The sequence below is a fragment of the Mustela erminea genome, chromosome 17 (genome assembly GCF_009829155.1).
Source record: "Mustela erminea isolate mMusErm1 chromosome 17, mMusErm1.Pri, whole genome shotgun sequence".
Lineage (NCBI taxonomy): Eukaryota > Metazoa > Chordata > Mammalia > Carnivora > Mustelidae > Mustela > Mustela erminea.
In genome coordinates, this window is record NC_045630.1 from 3,029 (window position 1) to 20,571 (window position 17,543).

General features: G+C 53.7%; 1 protein-coding gene across 2 annotated transcripts; it reads right to left on the reverse strand.

The window, feature by feature from the left end:
• Positions 1 to 1,081: 1,081 nt before the first annotated feature.
• On the reverse strand, positions 1,082 to 9,516 carry CREG1 (cellular repressor of E1A stimulated genes 1). 2 transcript variants are annotated; one of them, XM_032318403.1, is made up of 4 exons: positions 9,062 to 9,511; positions 5,915 to 6,034; positions 4,521 to 4,705; positions 1,082 to 2,302 (listed from the first exon to the last, which is right to left on the reverse strand). In XM_032318403.1, exons 1-4 carry the CDS (start codon positions 9,413 to 9,415, stop codon positions 2,299 to 2,301), a joined length of 663 nt encoding a protein of 220 aa, XP_032174294.1. In that variant the 5' UTR covers positions 9,416 to 9,511; the 3' UTR covers positions 1,082 to 2,298. The 2 variants fall into 2 exon arrangements, with proteins under 2 accessions (XP_032174294.1, XP_032174295.1); XM_032318404.1 differs by lacking the exon at positions 1,082 to 2,302 and having other exon boundaries at positions 4,517 to 4,705; positions 9,062 to 9,516.
• Positions 9,517 to 17,543: the final 8,027 nt, after the last annotated feature.

The window sequence follows — 17,543 nt, forward strand, 5'->3', positions numbered from 1 at the left end:
CAACAGGAGAATGCTATTTTTTTTTTTTCATTACTAAAACTGGAAACATGCTCCATGATAGAAAAGCAGGCTTTGTGACCTTCGGTTTGATTATCACTAAGAAGGGAGCCGTGGTATTAACTGCCTCCAGTCAGGTTATTAATGCACTGATTTCATTGAACCGTGCCGCATTTCCTAAAGGATTTTTCTCCACCCCACTCCATGTCTCCAGGGAATCTGAACCTGAACTAAAAGAATAAAAACACTAATTATTGGCCCAGGCCTGGTAAAGACGAGCAGACTTGACCCGCTAACCACACACCCAAAGCCAACAGAATCCCGCCAAGCACAGCCGTCTGGGCTCAGTCGTCTCAGGCTCCTTAGCCATCACCTTTCTATCTTAAATTCTCTTTTCTTGATCAGGGCCTACCTCGTCCTCTGCCCAATCCAGCCTTCGTTGAGACACTCAACCCCTCTGGTAAAGGCAAGGGCTCCGACCCTCTGTTGGTGCAGGTGGGCACAGGGGCTCCGAAGGAAACGACACGGAGGAAGTGGGAACTCCATGGAAGCGCAGCAGCCCAGGCCCCTGCTTCTCTTGCCCCCACCGGGCTGCTTTTACCCCCGTGTGGCCTTATCAAGGCCATCCTCCCCTAACCTGGCCCACGGTATCATTCTTGGGGACTTGAGTGGCTCTGAGGACAAGAACCCAGCATCTCCACAGAGGGGTCTACGGTGCTCTCTGGTGGTCAGTCGGAGCACGACAGACATACTCAAGTGCGGAGCCATCGCCAGTGCCCGCAGTGACACAGTGCTTGGCTTTCCGGGTGATAAGTGGATCTTACCCCAACACAGAAGCTTTCACACGGCACCAAGTGGTGAAGGGAGAAATCACCATCAGTGAGAAAAGGGAGAAAAGCAGATACACACCCTCAGTCTGATTCTGTCCCAAGTTCCCTCGGCACCCAAAGCCCCGCAGAAAGGCAGCCAATGGCAGATCGTGTAACAGCTTTGCTAAAACAAAAACGCAAAAGGGTTTCAACAGCAGACAGTGAAAGCGTAATAAATACGAACATCCATGTTGAAGAAAACAGACCCAACACACTTCACGAAAATAATGCTTTTAATTATTTTGAGTGAAAAGCCCATTTTAGCAAGTTCAATATAAATCATTTTTCTTAAACAGAAGCTCTTCACTAGATTTTAGGTAAGTTCAATTTGTAGTTTTAAAACATAACGACGCGTATTCCTCTTCCTTTTTTAGCCAACTAAGGATCCGGCAGCTTGAGAAGGGTCTTCCCTCATCTTCTGAAACCATGTGTGTAGATAATAAAACCAGCTTCTTTTCTGAAGAAATGTGATTTTTTTCCTTTAAAGTTATCTTCTCCCTCACGACCTGACTTAGGCAGTAATAGGACAGGAGCCATTTAAAGATTGTGAGCGGCTGCGGCATTATTTAAAAAGAGACAAAGTGCAACCAGGGGCAGTGGGTTTGGGGACTGGCTTAAGCTTAAGCTGGTCTATGTCTGCTGAACTCCACTTAAACAGAACACCAGAAAATGACACACAAAATTCCCTGCATCCTTTCTTCTTTTGAAAGCCCATTTGGGGAAGAAAAATAAAGTGCACATATATGTGGTGTGTGTTTTGAGTGGAGGACGCAGACTATCCAGTGTCCACTTTAATGGGAAAATGAAATTCAGGAAAGGCTTGTGAACTTCTTCTGTTCCAGGGAATTATCACTTTAATTTGAAAAGTGAAAAAAAAAGTACTTTGTAAGAAATAGTTTTGCCCTATGTTGGTCCCCAAGACTGTCAGGCACAAATGGGTCACGAGCAGGAGCGTTTGGCACGATGACGCACATGCACAGTCGCACAGGCCAGCCCCACCGCCCGGCTCCCGCAGCTTGGGCACAGCCATAGTGGACGAGGCCCACTCGCCAGCACTGTGGCCTCCAGGAAGGAAGGACAGGTGTTCCAATGCCTCCAAATGCCAGCGGGCCACCTAAATCCAGCACTGGCTTCTCTTCAAGGAGCACTGCCGGAAAACTGTTTGGAACAGATGGAATAAAACTTCCTTGATCATGATGAAAGATATCCCTCTAAGAAAATGGCTTCAAATTTTGCAAAAAAAAAAAAAATCTAGCAACCACATCTTCCAAGAAATCCAGGAATAGTGCAACTCTACTTTGTAAACAAGCAAGCAAGCAAAGCCAACAAACCCATCTGGGAAATGTTCTACAGAGAAACATTAAGGCCTTCAGGTGTGCATAAGCCACCCACAGCCACCTCCCCAGTGTTGTTCAAGACGCCGTGTTCTGCTTCACCTGGAGAGGGGAAGAGAGAGGAAGAAGACTTACTTCGTTAAACTGAGTTGACAGATCTTACCAGGTCATCATTCTAGGGAATGGTTTAAGCAACTCCTGATCCAGAAGTTTAAGATTTTGAGTGAATTTCAGCCACCCCAGAACACGGAAGAATTGCCTGGGTTCTGGTATCTATAGGTCTGGGGTCTGGCCTCGGAGACTGGATGTCAGCCAGCACCCCGCCCCAGTGAGTGCGACCACCACACCCTCTGCTACAGCCTCTGGGATGCAGCTCTGCTGAGCGGCACCCGATGTCGGAAAGGACCGTAGTCAGCTGAACTCTGAAAGGTCGGCTTCGTGGCTGCCTCTCCCTAGGATTCTGTCCTGCCTCAGACAGGGCGACACCCTGGTCTAGACTTTTGTTCTCTCAAGACAAGGAAATGCTCCCTCTTCTCTCTGAGCTGCACAAAAGGCTCCCTAGTCTGCGTAAGAAAATGGGAACCTCAAATTTATCTATGCCACTCACTCACTCAACAGAGACTTAACAGGGAAGCACAGTTTTCTTTTCTTTTCTTTTTTTAAGATTTTTATTTATTTATTTGTCAGAGAGAAAGAGAGCGAGCGAGCACAGGCAGACAGAGAGGCAGGCAGAGTCAGAGGGAGAGGCAGGCTCCCCACGGAGCAAGGAGCCCGATGTGGGACTCGATCCCAGGACTCTGGGATCATGACCTGAGCTGAAGGCAGCTGCTTAACCAACTGAGCCACCAGCCAGCACTGCCCTTGGGCATGTTATTTATACACAAATAATGTCTTTCAGAGATCGCCAAGGCTTGTCAAAGCAAACATTAACCTTGTGTCGTGGGTCTGTCATCTTACTGGCCATCCTCCTGGATAATTCACTGCCAGGTCATCATGTTTTAAGGGCTGCCTCTCTATTCCTATGAAGTAAGGTGGCTTTGTCTGGCCAAGAGAGAATCGCTAGCCTGTGCCTCGTCTCCTGCATGCTCGGAAGCAAAATAAACGCGGTGACTGCTGGGTTCCTCATTCAACCAGAGAAGCTGAGAATCTTTGTCTCAAATTATCAGCCTGAGAAGGAGCCTCTGCTCTGAGCCACAGACTGTCCTAGACCCTGTTTGGGAATGAATGAATGAATGAATAAAAGAAAGAAATCTGAGCTTTGCTGGTGAGGAAATTGACAAGGGTGATGGAAGTCCACAGTTCAGTGTGGAACTATGTGGAGTAAAGGAATGCTGGGGATATAGGCCCCCACGTGAGCTACAGTCTACGGAGCAGCCGCTGGGCCTGCAGGAGGGCAGCTAGGCCCCCCACCTTGTCACCGGGAAAAACTGCCTTCTGTATTCCCTCATCTGAACCCTGATCTAATTTCAAAGGATCTAATCACACCCTTCTTTCCTGTCCTTTTCCCATCTTCGGGCTATTTTCTTCTTCGTTTTCTCCTGGGACCTCTCAGGAGTTGACCTCCTCCAGCCCCAAGTGTCCACGTCCTGGTGGGTACCCCACACGGCGCCCGCGGCACTCACAGCACTGAGGCTGATGGGAAATAGGCCACGTGCACACTCAGATGTGGACCATTCGCGGTCCAGGAGCACCCAAGTCTGATTCTCATGGGAAAAGGCCATCACAGGTCAGCCAGGGCCCCAAAGCATCGCCTCGAAACAAGGTTTCAACCTGGCGTTCAAGCCTGTAGACAGAGCTCAGGGGTTGTGAACTTGGATGGAAAACAGATGTTTTCATTTTATTAAGCTCTAATTGAAATTTATCATTTTCTTCCATGATGAATATAGACAGCAAAGCCCAGCGGACACGTATCTGTGACGGTCAGCCACAGAAATAAAGCAAGCAGATACTCTCACCTCACGTTAGGGTTGTAGCGACTGCCATAAAATACTCAGTCCTCACTACTCAGAAAGTACAGTAATGTTACAGGCTCACTATTAAATCTTATTTAATGTGTTCATTAAAAAGTCAATATATTACATCACACGTTCAAAAAATATTTTTATAAATGTAATTCAATAGAGTCGGCTTCCGTTATGCTGCCTATGTATTTTATACGCCTAAATATATTATTCTGAGGGGGTGTCATAGGTTTTACCAGGTTGTTAAAAGGGTCAGTTTGTGGTATATGAAACAGTAAAACCCCCCTCCCCCCGCTTTAAAAGACCGAGGACTGCTCGGTTGCAGTATGTGAAAGAAGGAAAGATGTGTAAATACTTACTGAAATGTGACATTATAATATTCTTCAGGTGTCACTATTTTTGGTCCACCAAAGTAGTCCAGGACCCAGATGTTGGTTATATTCAACTTGGCAAAGAACCAATTATGGCTGGACGGCCAGGTTTTCATCTCAGGGTGTCGGACAAACAGGGAATGCTTGGCAAAGCTCATTTCCGTCTGGTTCACCTGAAGGGTTATACAGGACATGAATGACTCATGGCAACCACACTCTGTGTTCTGGCCTGCTAAGGGGGCGTGATTCTAGAAACCTGAAGAGTTTCTTTAGTTACAAGCTCAAGGAATCAGGAGAAAACTGCAGGAGGCATGCAGAACAACGGAAACATCCAGGAGCTCAGATGTCAGCGGTACAGATCTCCTGAGGTGGGGAATCATCACGAGGTCCGCCTTCCACTGCTTGGCAGTCCCTCCAAGCTACCAGAGTAACGGGCACAGGGCGTAGGATGAAATGTTGGGGTGCTCACGCCATGTCACGTCAGCCCACGGACCCTGTAACAAGCCCGTGTTCAACGTGGAGAGGCAAACCCACAGACGAAGGTCTTGGGAGGCGCAGTGGAACTCGAGAGCATTGGCTGTCCCTCCCTGCCCCGTTCCCGCCTCTCTCCTACTCATGAAATGCAGCTGCACGGTGGCACCCACACGGAAACTCCAGACCGTGATCAGACTTGCCTCGGGTCATCATGATCCACAAGGTCAAGAAACACATCTGCCAGCAGGGCGGTGGGGTCGGTGCTGTGACACCTGGCCCTCTGCCTTGCAGCATTCACTGCTCTAAGTTCACATCTGGTATTTCAGCTTACATGGTCCGCTCTCTGCCCTAAGCCACTGTTAGCATACAGAGACAAGGAGCCCCACATGGGAAATACCGGGCAGTATACAACATGGCCAGCGGCAGAGGGCTCTGGCTGAACAGGTGTTCCTTACAGAGGAGCTGAGCAGCTGTCACATCTGTTCAGCTTCAAAAACTCATTTGTTTTCTACATAAATATCTTATTGAACATCTATACGAAATCAACCAATTTAAGCCTTTAGTTTTCATCAACGCACACATTAGAACATATTCTCACTCTGTATCTCAGTCACAAATCATTATCATTTTGTTCTTAAATTCTTTCTTGGGGCGCCTGGGTGGCTCAGTGGGTTAAGGATCTGCCTTCGGCTCAGGCCATAATCTCAGGGTTCTGGGATGGAGCCCCATATAGGGCTCCTTGCTCAGTGGGGAGCCTACTTCTCCTTCTCCCTCTGCCACTCCCCCTGCTTGTGCTCTCTTGCTCTCTCAAATAAATAAAATCTTAAATTAAAAAAAGATATCTCTTCTTTTATTGTTAATAGATGGTACTTATCTAAAACCCATCTCTGTTCTTGTTAACTACTCACCTTGGTAACGGTTCCTGACAGTATTATGTGGGCACAGAGGGGACTTTGGGGATCAAATCCATGCTTCCTGCAGAAGTTCGTCTGTGCCAAAGACATGGTCAGCGTAGCATGTGGATTTTCCTGTATAGAGAAAATAAAGATCCTGGCACGTGAGGTTTTGTCTCTGGAGTCAACCTCACAAGTCACATGCACACTGTCCCTAGAGCTGAGTGTTCTTCAAGGAAACAATGAACTGTAAAACATCACCTACCATTTGAGAAAATGACTAGTTGGGTAGAGATTGATCTTGACCCTTCTTCCCAAAAAGCAGGGGCTAGGGTCCTATATTAAAAATTAACCAAGCCACTCTTTTTTCTTAAACTCTTAATGTTTCACATTCACCAGGGAAATTACGATTATGATATCACCTAAATACAAGGCTGGTCTAGACCTTCATTGAAAGACCTAAAGGGTCAGGCTCTAGTATGAAACTAGGGCATAAAAATACGTAGTTGTTCAACTAACTAATTGTACAATTTAACCAAGAAAGTTGCTGAATCATGCTTTGTGGTTATCTTAGGCTAGCAGAAATTGTGTGATTTCAAAATTGGAGAAGTTGTTCATTCCTGTTTAAGCAATAAGAGAAGAATGCTTAGACTCAAAAAGTGAGGCAAGCAAAATTCTTCCTTCTTTTTCAGAAATTAGCTTTAGGAAAGGCACTGTTGACAAGATCACAGCAAAATTCAAATGTTGCATTTAGTACTTTAAACTCCAAGCGGCTTGTGTGGAAAATTCTGCCATCTCATGGTGACCTATCAAAACAACGAGTTTCAAGAGAGCTCCTCAAAATCATTTAGCCAAACATTCACTGTCTGTGCCCTATTAGGCAAGAAGCCATAGGAGACCAAAAAAAGGTCTCTCATTTCTCTGTGACTTGATAATCGACTGAAAAGTCAGACATAAACAAAACTTAAATAATGCAAAATGACACAGAAGAGATCAGAAGACAATATATAACTATCAAGTGAATGACACAGTAAAGTGTATTTGGAGTTTAAGATGTCAACATAGCCTGGAGTAATACGGACTCTATAGAGAGCCTTGTAAGATACTCAAAATCAGGACAGAAGTGGGATGATGTATTCACGGTAATGGGAATTTCAAAAACAGACTGGGGAAATGTGGCACATGGTTGTGAGCAATGAGAAACCCAACCTGCTTGAAAAAGAGGTTTGGGGGTGGGTGGGAAGATGGAGAGGTGGCAGGGGGTGGGGGGGTGAGGGGGGCTCAAGTCCAAGCTAAGGAGCCAGGGTGTGCTCTGCCGGCTGGCATCTGTCTGTGCTCTCCAAGAACCACCTGCATGGGGAACTTGTTAAAATGCTGATTTCTGAGCTCCATTCCCAGGCCTGGTACTTGTACTTTGAGCAAACATCCCAAGTGAATCTTTCCCAGCTCTAGACAGCCAGGTGTGGTTAAAGGTCTCTGGGCAGACGGAAATGCTATGTGGTCTTCTGTTCCTATAAATCTGGGGGGCAGGATGACAGGGAGAAGACAGAGGTCAGGAGGAGGAGGAAAAGAAGGTATAAATAAACCTGAGGCGTGAACTGATGGGATCCAGTCAGACTAATTCCCATGTGGCCACACCGTTTCACTGCCATCCCGGAAACCTGAAATCCCGGAGGGCCCTTACTCCATCTCTCTAGACATGTCCACGACCCGGGCTGGAGTTCTACCTGGCAGCCATTAGCGGCCGGGCACAGGTGACTCCCTGCACCTGAGTCTTAGTTGTCCTCCTTCCTACAAAGCAGGTGACCCTATCGGTGAGAGTTTAAATATAATCGTGGACAGCAGGAGTTCTCAATCCCCCTCCTCATTAGAAGGATCAGGGAGGAACTGGGGAGTTGGTGGCGTTGTTGTTGTTGTTTAATAAAACATGTTTTTAATACAATACCCGGGCACTTATTTTTTAAAGTCTTCCGGGTGACGGTGTTTCCAGCCAAGGCCGAGCATCGCTGGCGAGGAATGAGCCTGCTTTGGGTAAATGCCCGAGTGGGGTGGGCAGTAAGGCCGGGATGCCCGGAGGCGAGCGTCGCCTGCGGAGAGCAGCGGTTTCGGATTTTGCTTCGGGTCCCCGGAGGCACAAATGTCCCAGGACGCCACCGTGGAGTCCCCATTTCCGAAGGTCGGCAGCGACAGCAGGCCCTCCGCCAGCCTCACGCACAAGCACGGTCCGACGCCCCGCGGGTGTCGGGGGCCCCGCACAGACCGTCTCCCGGCGCACGCACGCCCGTGATGGAGCCCAGCACAGGCGCAGGGAGAGGCCACAACCGCCCCTAAGGCAGGGGGACGCGGAGCGAAGCGCTGTCACAAAGGGAGAACGGCTCCGTCCCTCCCGGAGCGCCTGGCGCGCAGCACCGCCGGGGCTGGGGACGAGCGCGTCCGGGGACCGGGAAGCGGGGCCGCGGCGGCCCGGCTCGGGGCCGGCCTGACCGACACCACCTCCCTAGGAGAAGCAGGTGCTTCCGACGCGCGGGACTCCAGGCAGACGGAACCAGGCCGCGAACCCGCGGACCCGGGGAGCCGCTGCGATCCCAAAGGAAAACGCAACGAGCTGCGGGTGCGCCAAGGAACGCGGGTCTGGGGGCACGTTCCGGTCACGGCCGCCCTTCCGCGACCCGAATCGGGAGGGCGGGCGGACCCCGCGCGGCGCCGCGCGTCCCTCGGCCTGAGCCGCGGGTTCTTCCCCCGCAGCCCGTCCGGGACTCCGCACGGCTCTCGCCCTCGAGCGGCGGAGCGGGGCGGCGGGACCCCCCGACGGCGGCGAGCCCCGGCCCACGGACCTCGCCCCAGCCCCGCTCCTTCCCGGGAAGGCCGTGGCGCCGGGCCCCAGAGGCTGCGCCCGGCACCCGCGGGGGGCCTCGGCTTCGGGCCGCTCGGAAGGGCCCCGTGAGCCTCCGAGCGCCGCCCGCGGGGCCCCCGGACGACTCGCGGCGCCGGTCCTGCCGGCGGGAGCGGGCGAAGAGCCCACCGCAGCGGCGGGCGCCGGACCCGGAGGCCGCCCCGCGCCGCCCCGCGCCGCCCCGCGCCCCCCGCGCCGCCCCGCGCCCCGCGCCGCCCGCCCCGCGCCGCCCCGCGCCCCCCGCCCCGCGCCCCGCGCCGCCCGCTCACCCGCAGGTTGCCGGCCGACAGCTGCAGCGGGCTCAGGTAGAAGTAGGGCGCGCCGCGGCCCGCGCCCGGGGGCCCGTCGCTGAGCGACAGCACGTCGGCGAAGGCCCGGCCGCGCACCGCGGGCTCCGCCGACACCGTGGCCAGCGCGCCCCAGTCGCACACGTGCGTCACGAAGCGGGCCACGCGCGCCGCGTCCTCGCGGGGCGGCAGCGGCGGCAGCGGCGCGGCGGCGTCCCAGTCGCCGTGACCCCGGCCGCCCCGGCCCCGCGCCGGCGCCACCAGAAGCGCCACCAGCGCCGGCGCCAGCAGCGCGGCGACCAGAGCGCGCGCGGACCCTCCGGCTCGGCCCGTCATGCTCGTGACCCGGGAGCGAGTGCGCGGCGCCGCGACCCACCGGGGTCGAGGGTCAGTCGCGCCCTCCCGGCCCCGCCCACGGCGGCGACCACGAGTCACGCCCCCTCCGGGGGACCAATCGGAGTCCGGGGCGGCGGAGGACGCGGTCGACGCGGAGCCTCGCGCTCCCGGCCCCGCCCACGGCGGCGACCACGAGTCACGCCCCCTCCGGGAGACCAATCGGAGTCCGGGGCGGCGGAGGACGCGGTCGACGCGGAGCCTCGCGCTCCCGGCCCCGCCCACGGCGGCGACCACGAGTCACGCCCCCTCCGGGGGGACCAATCGGAGTCCGGCGCGGCGGAGGAGGCGGGCCCCTCCAGGAGCCTTGCAACCTGCTGCGGCCGGAGTCGTTTCTCCGCCTCCGCGGCCGCGCTCTCTTTTCCCTAAATATTTTCTTTCTTCGTGTACTTGGGAGGGCGGGAGGGAGAGCGCGTGCGCGGGGGCGGGGCGAGGGCGAGGAAGACGCGCCCCGCCCGCTCGGCGGGGATGCCGGGGTCGGGCCGGGTCCCAGAGCCCCGAGACCCGCAGAAGGCGGACGCGGACGCGGCCCGACCCCGGACCCGGCCCGACCCCGCACCGCGGCGCCGTCCGACGAGTCTGCTTTGTCGGGCCGGGGAAGCGGAGGCGCAGAGAAGTCGCGCAGCCCGCCGTGTCGTGCGGTTGGGGAGAGACGCGTCTACGCGCACCGGCCGCGGGAGCCGCCGCCGGGCCCCGTCCGCTGGGCCTCGCCGTCCGCAGCGAAGAGCTCCGGGGTCCGGCGCGGGCGGACAGGAGCCCCAGAGTTAGGGCTCTTGAGGCTGCTCCCGGCCCCGCAGGCTCCTCGCCAGGCCCGAGGCTGCGTCCACCCGCAGGGCCCCCCGCGCGGGTCCGAGCTGACCGAGGCCGCTGGGGACCCGCTGAGCCGTCGGAGGGCCCGCGGCTGCGCAGGCTTCTCCGCTGCTGGCCCTCGCGCGTGGGAGCAGCACTTCTTTCCGCTCCGTGCGGGAGCCTTTGGGGCCCGGTTCCCTGCGCCCACGTGCGCTCCCGCCGCGGGAGCAGGGCGACCTCCCCGCCCCGACCGCGCTTCCCTGCGCCTTATTACGGCGTTACCGCCGCGGGCCGACGAGCTCAGACCCGGACCCACGTGCTTCATGCAGTGAGCTTCGGTCACTCTCCTCGGAGCGACCCTCCTGCCCCTGGCTGCGCCCCGCAGCCCCACCTTAACTGTCACACACCATGAATTGTTTGTCAGCTTCAAAAATCCGGCCCTGGTGGTCACCGGCCCTCCGCGGCTGAGTTCCATGGAGACGAGTCATTCCGCTCGTGCCCTGGGCCAGTCATGTGAGCGGGTGTGGGCAGCAGGTGTGGGAGCCGGAGTCCTGCCGCTGATTTCTGTCTCAGACTCGGCAATATTCAGCCGAGAAGATTCTCACGCTACTCGGTGGGAATTTGTGTAAAGAAAGAAGACGGTTTTCAGTCCCCTCTGGTAGCCAAAAAAGTGTGAACAACCCTTAATAACAGTGGGTTTCCTTTTTAACAACTGAATTTGGAAGAGCTTCAGGCTAGATGGAAAACTAAGGAGAGAGGAATTTAAGAGGAGGAAAATCCAGTTTGTAATTTTCAAAAGAAATCGGAGCAACTGCCTTAACCTGTTAAGGAAAGAGTGTACAGAAATGCGCATTTGGAATTCTAATCTCAGCCTTGCCGCCGTCAAGCCACGGACCGTTGAACTTCCACTCGCCTTGCTGGGGTTCAGTTTTCTCACCTGAAATGAGAAACTGGATTGATATCTGACACCTCTGTGGGCTCTATAATCTATCAAGATGCAAAATATGGACCTTTTGTGAGTTTCCCAATGACCTTTTGCAAGAGGAAAAAAATACACTTTTTGTTTATTGCTACGCCTCTATGCTGGGACACAAAATAACAATAGGCCCTAGTGTAGCTCCATGGCAAAACAGGAAGTTGGTCTGCCTGCGCTTGAGCTTAAGAGTGAGCTCTACAAACCCCCTAGCTTTAAGCACCTGTCCCCAGGGACTGTCTGCCTGTGGACCCTGTGCTCTCCCTCAACTGGGGGCATGGCCACCCAGATCTCTGCTCAGATGCACTCCCCCTGATGCCTCCTTGACCACTGTTTCTAAGATTTTATTTATTAGACAGAGATGACAAGTAGGCAGAGAGGCAGGCAGAGAGAGAGAGAGGGAAGCAGGCTCCCCACTGAGCAGAGAGCCCAATGTGGGGCTCGATCCCAGGACCCTGAGATCATGACCTGAGCCGAAGGCAGAGGCTTAACCCACTGAGCCACCCAGGTGCCCCTTGACCACTGTTTGTGACAGGCCTTCTTCAGTTACTCTCCAGTGGGCAACACTGTTCGCTTCTTCCTTTGCAATTATCACACTCAGTAGGAACTGCATTTATTTACATAGTGACTCATTAATGCTAGAACCGAAACTCCAGGAGAACAGGAATGCTGTTTATCTCGCCCACCCCTGTATTCCCAAGGCACAAGAGTAGGCACTCAATAAATATTTATGGAATGGCTGCCAACGGAATTAATATCCAACAGAATTCTTCGCGCATAGAGCCTTCCAACATCAACAGCGGGGAGGGAGGTTGAGTAGACGGAGACGCTGGAGAGTAGCGTGGGGTGCTTCAGCTCTCCATCGCCAGGCTCTCCTCCGTGGAGTATCAGGGAAAACCCTTAGCCAGGAGTGGCTGGAGCTGCCATCTAGGGCCTTAGCTTCTTGCTGGCTGCTGGTTGCACACCCACACCCACCCTTGCCACACAGCCTCTCCATAGGTCAGCTTCCATCCTGGCAGCTGGGTTGAAGCAAGTGACTGAGGGGGTGGAGAGAGAGAGAGCAGCCCAGCAACATGGAACCCAGATTATGTGACTTTGCTAGACTCTCCGAGTGGCATCATGTCACTGGAGGGAAGGGGACTGACACAGAATGTGAGTGGGCCAGAGAGGACATGGGGTTGTTGCAGTCACAGGACGGTGGCACTCAGTTACGAATCCAGCCTGTAGGAACTCAGAAAAACATCCGCCATCTGTAGGTCTCCTCCAGCCCAACTCTATACTCTCCCCCGGTCTCATACCTTCATCTAGAAATGGAACATGACGGAAAGGGGAAGGAGAGAATAAAAAGCCCTCAACCACACAAACTGAAGGTGCATATGGCGGCAGTAATGTCTGGCTACCATGGAGCCCCCACCTTGATGGTACCTGGAGGCCGGTGCTGGTGCACAGATCTGCAGGGTCTGGACAATGGTGTCCCCAAAAGTGGCTCATCTAAAGGCTCTGCCAACAGAGCCCTCGTGCCTCTGTGGGTACCGATGGTCTCAGCAGCAGAGGGCGAGCTCACTTGTGAGCCCCTGTGGTAGGAAGGCTCAGAAGGGAGGCAGGTCCCACCGTCGTGAGTGGAGGCAAGGACCACACACCCAGCGTGTTAGTGTTCACGTGACCTAGGCACGGGTATCTGCTGGGCAAATGGAAGCTATTTATGTAGGTGAAGCTGTCATCGGAACAAAGGGAAAACCGTGAGTTGGCTAGCTAGAGGCTATGCTTGAGGTGACGAGAAGCTGGCTTTGGTCCAGGTCCTCAAGGGCAACCATGGGACTTAACCTCCATGGATTTCCCTACCACGTCCAAGAGGCTTAGGCTTGGTGGCAAACTCTTCACTTATCAAAAAAGTGGACAAGTGGTGTGGAGAGGTGTGTGGGAGATGGGGAATGTGGGGCTGTTCATCGTTTTTCCCAAAAGCAAGGAGGAAAATGAGAGCTAAGTAGTGACAGACGAGCTGAATTGTCACGACATTATGTGGCTCAGGCACGAGGCACTCGTGTCATTTAGGTCTTCACACGAACCCTTACTAAGCCAATGTTTGATAAATATTTCTCTTTTTAATGTAAGCGGCGTCTGCACCATAGAAAAAGCTTTATTTATTAGGTCATGTCCTTTATTTTGAACAATCACAGGTTTGGGGTTAGAAGAGGATGATCTGATTTTGGAGGGTTAGCGGTGACGGAAGTCAGTGTCAGTAACTGTGCGACGACCAGAACGCCATCTGCAGGAACTAGAATGAATTAAAAGTCCTTTAAAGACTTCTCCTTCTAGAGGTGCGGGGTGTGGGGGGGGCAGTCAGTTAAGCAGCTGACTCTTGATTTTGGCTCAGGTCACGATCTCAGAGTGGTGAGATTGAGCTCTGTGTTGGGCTCTGCACTGACTGTTGAGCCTGCTGAAGATTCTCTCTCTCCCTGTCCCTCTGCCCCTACCCCCCACAGCTCGTGTGTGTGCACACCCTCTCTCTCTAAAAAAAATAATAATTTTTAAAAAGAATATGTAAGGCTTTGCCTTATAGATACATTAAGACTGTGAAAGACCATAGCCCAGAACACACTATAAAAAACAATTCTCAGGCACCTGGCTGGCTCAGTCGGCAGAGCACAAGCACCTTGACCTCGGGATTGGAAGTTTGAGCCTCACAGTAGTCAAGGTGACTTAAAAAAAAAAAAAATTCTCATGTTTCTTAAATAATTACAATCAGAGCACGTTATTTCTTTCCTTTCAGCCTCCAGAGTCAACCTGGCTGCTCCCTGCTGACTTCTCCAGCCACAGCTCCTCTGCTCACCCCCCAGCCCAGCCGCTGCCCCCTTGTCATCTCCCACACCTCAGACCTTGCTGCCTCGGGGCCTCCCACCTGTCTTCCTAACAAGCCAGCTTCTTCTCAGCCTCCTCAGCCTTTGTGAGGAGAGACTTTGCCTGGCCACCCCTTCCAGAACAGTCCCTTCCAGTCCCTCCTGGCTCTGGGACCTGCTTTATTATCTCTGTAGCCCTCACCACAGCCGATAATTGTGTCTGTCCACTCTCTTCGCTAAAATGAAAACTCCATGAGAAGAGAACTAACTGCGTCCCTCTGGGCCTCTGTGACATACTATCGCAGACCGGGGGGCTCACAACTGACCGAAGTTTATGGCTCGCAGTTCTGGAACCTGAAAGCCTAAGCTGGGGGTGCCAGGGTGGTCGGGTAAGGGCCCCTGCTGGGTCAAACACTTCTGGTATTCTCACGTGCTTCAAGGGACAAGGGCGCCCGGGGGATCTTTTATAAAAGCACGAATCCCCACCTAATCGCCTCCCAAAGGCCCTGCCTTCTAACACCATCACTTTGGGTGTTAGGGTTCCGAGTGCAGGTGGCAGGTGTTGGGAGAGGGGCACAGAACTGTTCAGATAACAGCAAGGACTTTGTCTGTGTGTTCAGTCCGGAATCCTGCTGGCCACAGACAATGCCTGGTCTACAGCAGGTGCTCGGGAATTGATGGCCGGGTGAATTAATACAGGGGTGATTTTTTTTTAACATTTTATTTATTTATTTGACAGAGAGAGATCACAAGTAGGCAGAGAGGCAGGCAGAGAGAGAGAGGAGGAAGCAGGCTCCCTGCCGAGCAGAGAGCCTGATGTGGGGCTCGATCCCAGGGCCCTGAGATCATGACCTGAGCCGAAGGCAGAGGCTTAACCCACTGAGCCACCCAGGCGCCCCAATACAGGGGTGATTAAATCACGGGCAATATTTAAAATATTTTTGGCTGGGCTTACCTCTGTAGTGTGCACAGCTTAGAGTAGGATTTAAGATCACGTGTTAATGCTTATCAGAGGAACATGCTCCGTGCGTCCGTGTCCATCCGTCATCCCACTCCCCCGTGAAAAGCCCAAGAGTTCTGGATCCTCTTCAGGCTGCGGAGCCGATCCTATGACTATTGCCGTGTGCAAAAATAAATCATTTAACTGCTGGGAAACCAAAGCCTTCTGTGGACAGTCTGCATTCAGAGCTCTGATCTCAGCTGTCGAGGACCACAGGCTCTCTGCTGCAAACGCCAGGCACCTGCCCCATAGTTTCTCAGGGCTCAGGGATGAGAGGCTGCCTTGCGCCCGGCGTTGCTCTAAACTGCAATCACTCGGCAGGCCTGTGGGTCTGAGCTCTCGTAGCAACAGTTCTTAGTGACGGCTGTCCTCTCAGTATGATTCACGTGACAAATACCTGTTAAGCTCCGTGAGCCCAGCACTGTTCTAAACACCTCCCGGGACCATCTCATCGAATCTCACGGCTGTTGGTATACAAGCCCTCAACCTCATAACCTCATTTCCAAAATCCAAAAAGTTCTGAAAACAACACGTGTTTGTAAGTCATCTGGCAGCAGACCTTAACCTGGGGGAGGGTCCTTACTGTTTTTGTCTGCTCCGCAACCCGTGCGTGCGCCCGTGTTTCACAGTAAAATTCCCAATGTTGTGAAAGAGATCCTAGAGTGCCATCCTCATGAGCCTTCATTCGAGAACTCCAGGCCTGAGAGGCCCCTAAAGTAGGCTCTGTCTGGGGAAGGAGGGGCTGTGTCACAGGGACTCAGCAGGAGGATCAGCCCTGCTTAGCGATTCTGGGAACGGATGGTTAACGGTGGGTCCTGGACGGGGAGAGGAATTCTTCCTGCTTGTCTGCAGCCAGAATGGAAGAATTTGGATTTCTTCGGGAGGGGTGGGGAGGAGCAGTCATGGCAGGGCTGAGGGCACGTGCTGCAGGAGGCGGAAGGAGCGGGAGGACTTCCGTGGACACGTCTCCACCCTTCAGGGGCTCTCACAGGGGGTTTGCTGTAAACCCTGCTCTGAGGTGTTGTAGGTCACCAAAAACAGACACTTCTGGGCCCCTTATTACCTTCCTCAGATCTGGAAAACGGTGACTTCCGAGACAGACATGGCCCCAGGTCTCTTGGCTGAGGGTCTGTTTTTATCTGCCCCATCTTACGGTGGACGAGACTGAGGGCCACCGGGCTTAAGGAGCCCACCCAAGGCCTAGCATTTAGTGTGTGGACCAACAGACAACCCATTTTCTGCAGGTCACTCCCAGGAACCAGAGTGGCTGGTCGGAGGGGCACGGGGACAGCCTCACTTAGGGGCTGTGCCCAGAGCTGCTGTCCCTCAGGACACGACATCCTGCTCGGGGCTGGAGGCAGAGGCACAGCCTCTTGCCCTGAGGTCCAGGCTGACGAGGAGAAAGCCCGCTCTGACAGCTCCGTGTTGCTTGCCTCTCCGAGAGCTGAGGAGGAAGCCTGTGCTTATTTTCCTCTCCACTCTCTTTCCTCCGTGTCCGACTTTCTTGACCACTGTGACATAAACGAGAACTACAGATTTGGCTTCTGCCCCCAGTTCCTGGCACAGACCTTCTGAAACCCTTGTAAGTTCTCAAGTGATGAGAACACCTTTCATTACAATATGTGATTTTAAGAGTCTCGTGCTCTACCGACTGAGCTAGCCGGGCGCCTTGCAATATTTGATTTTAGACCCGACTCCTGCACCCACTGACCTCTGGAGAGGGGAGTCGGGCCAGAGACTGACTTAATGACCAAAGGCCAATGATGTAATCAATGGGGCCTATGTATGAAGCCTCTGTAGAAGCCCTAAGCTGGGTTTGGAGAGCTTCCAGGATGGTAAAAGCATGCATAAGCCAGAAGTGCCCCAAACCCCACGGGGACAGAAGGGTGTGTGCTCGACGGCCTCCTGGATCTTGCCTGTACACCTTTCACCTGGTTATTCATCTTTACCTTTTATTATATCTTTTTAAAAGAGTTTATTTATTTATTTTTTTGAAGGGGGGGGAGCGTGCATGAATGAGGGGAGGGCAGAGGGAGACGGAGCCGAGCAGGGAACCCAGTGCGGGGCTTGGTCCCGGGAGCCGAGCAGGGAGCCCAGTGCGGGCCTCAGTCCCGGGATCCAAGCAGGGAGCCCAGTGCAGGGCTCGATCCCAGGATCCTGGGAACATGACCTGAGCCAAAGGCGGATGCTTAACGACTGAGCCACCCAGGCGCCCCAAGGTTGAGGGTATACAAGTAGCTATGTCCCCTGCTAGACCCTCCAAACAAGCTCTCGAGGTCCCTTTGGAGGAGAACCTAGGGGAGTCAAGTTTCCGAGACTCCAGACACATCCAAATGAGGCACTGCGTGTAGCCGTCTGCCTTCCAAAAAAATCAAACTTCTTTTTAGAGCAGTTTTAGGTTCACAGCAAAATTGACGGGAACAGTGATTTCCCATTTACCTGCCGCCCCACACTGGCACAGCCTCTCCCATC

Excerpts from the sequence above, each read along its gene's own strand:
- CREG1 (XM_032318403.1), bottom strand. The coding sequence starts at position 9,415 with ATGACGGGCCGAGCCGGAGGGTCCGCGCGCGCTCTGGTCGCCGCGCTG. Across the intron at positions 6,035-9,061 it reads TGTCGGCCGGCAACCTGCGG|GAAAATCCACATGCTACGCT; the intron begins GTGAGCGGGCGG and ends TTCTCTATACAG. Across the intron at positions 4,706-5,914 it reads TGTCAGGAACCGTTACCAAG|GTGAACCAGACGGAAATGAG; the intron begins GTGAGTAGTTAA and ends ATAACCCTTCAG.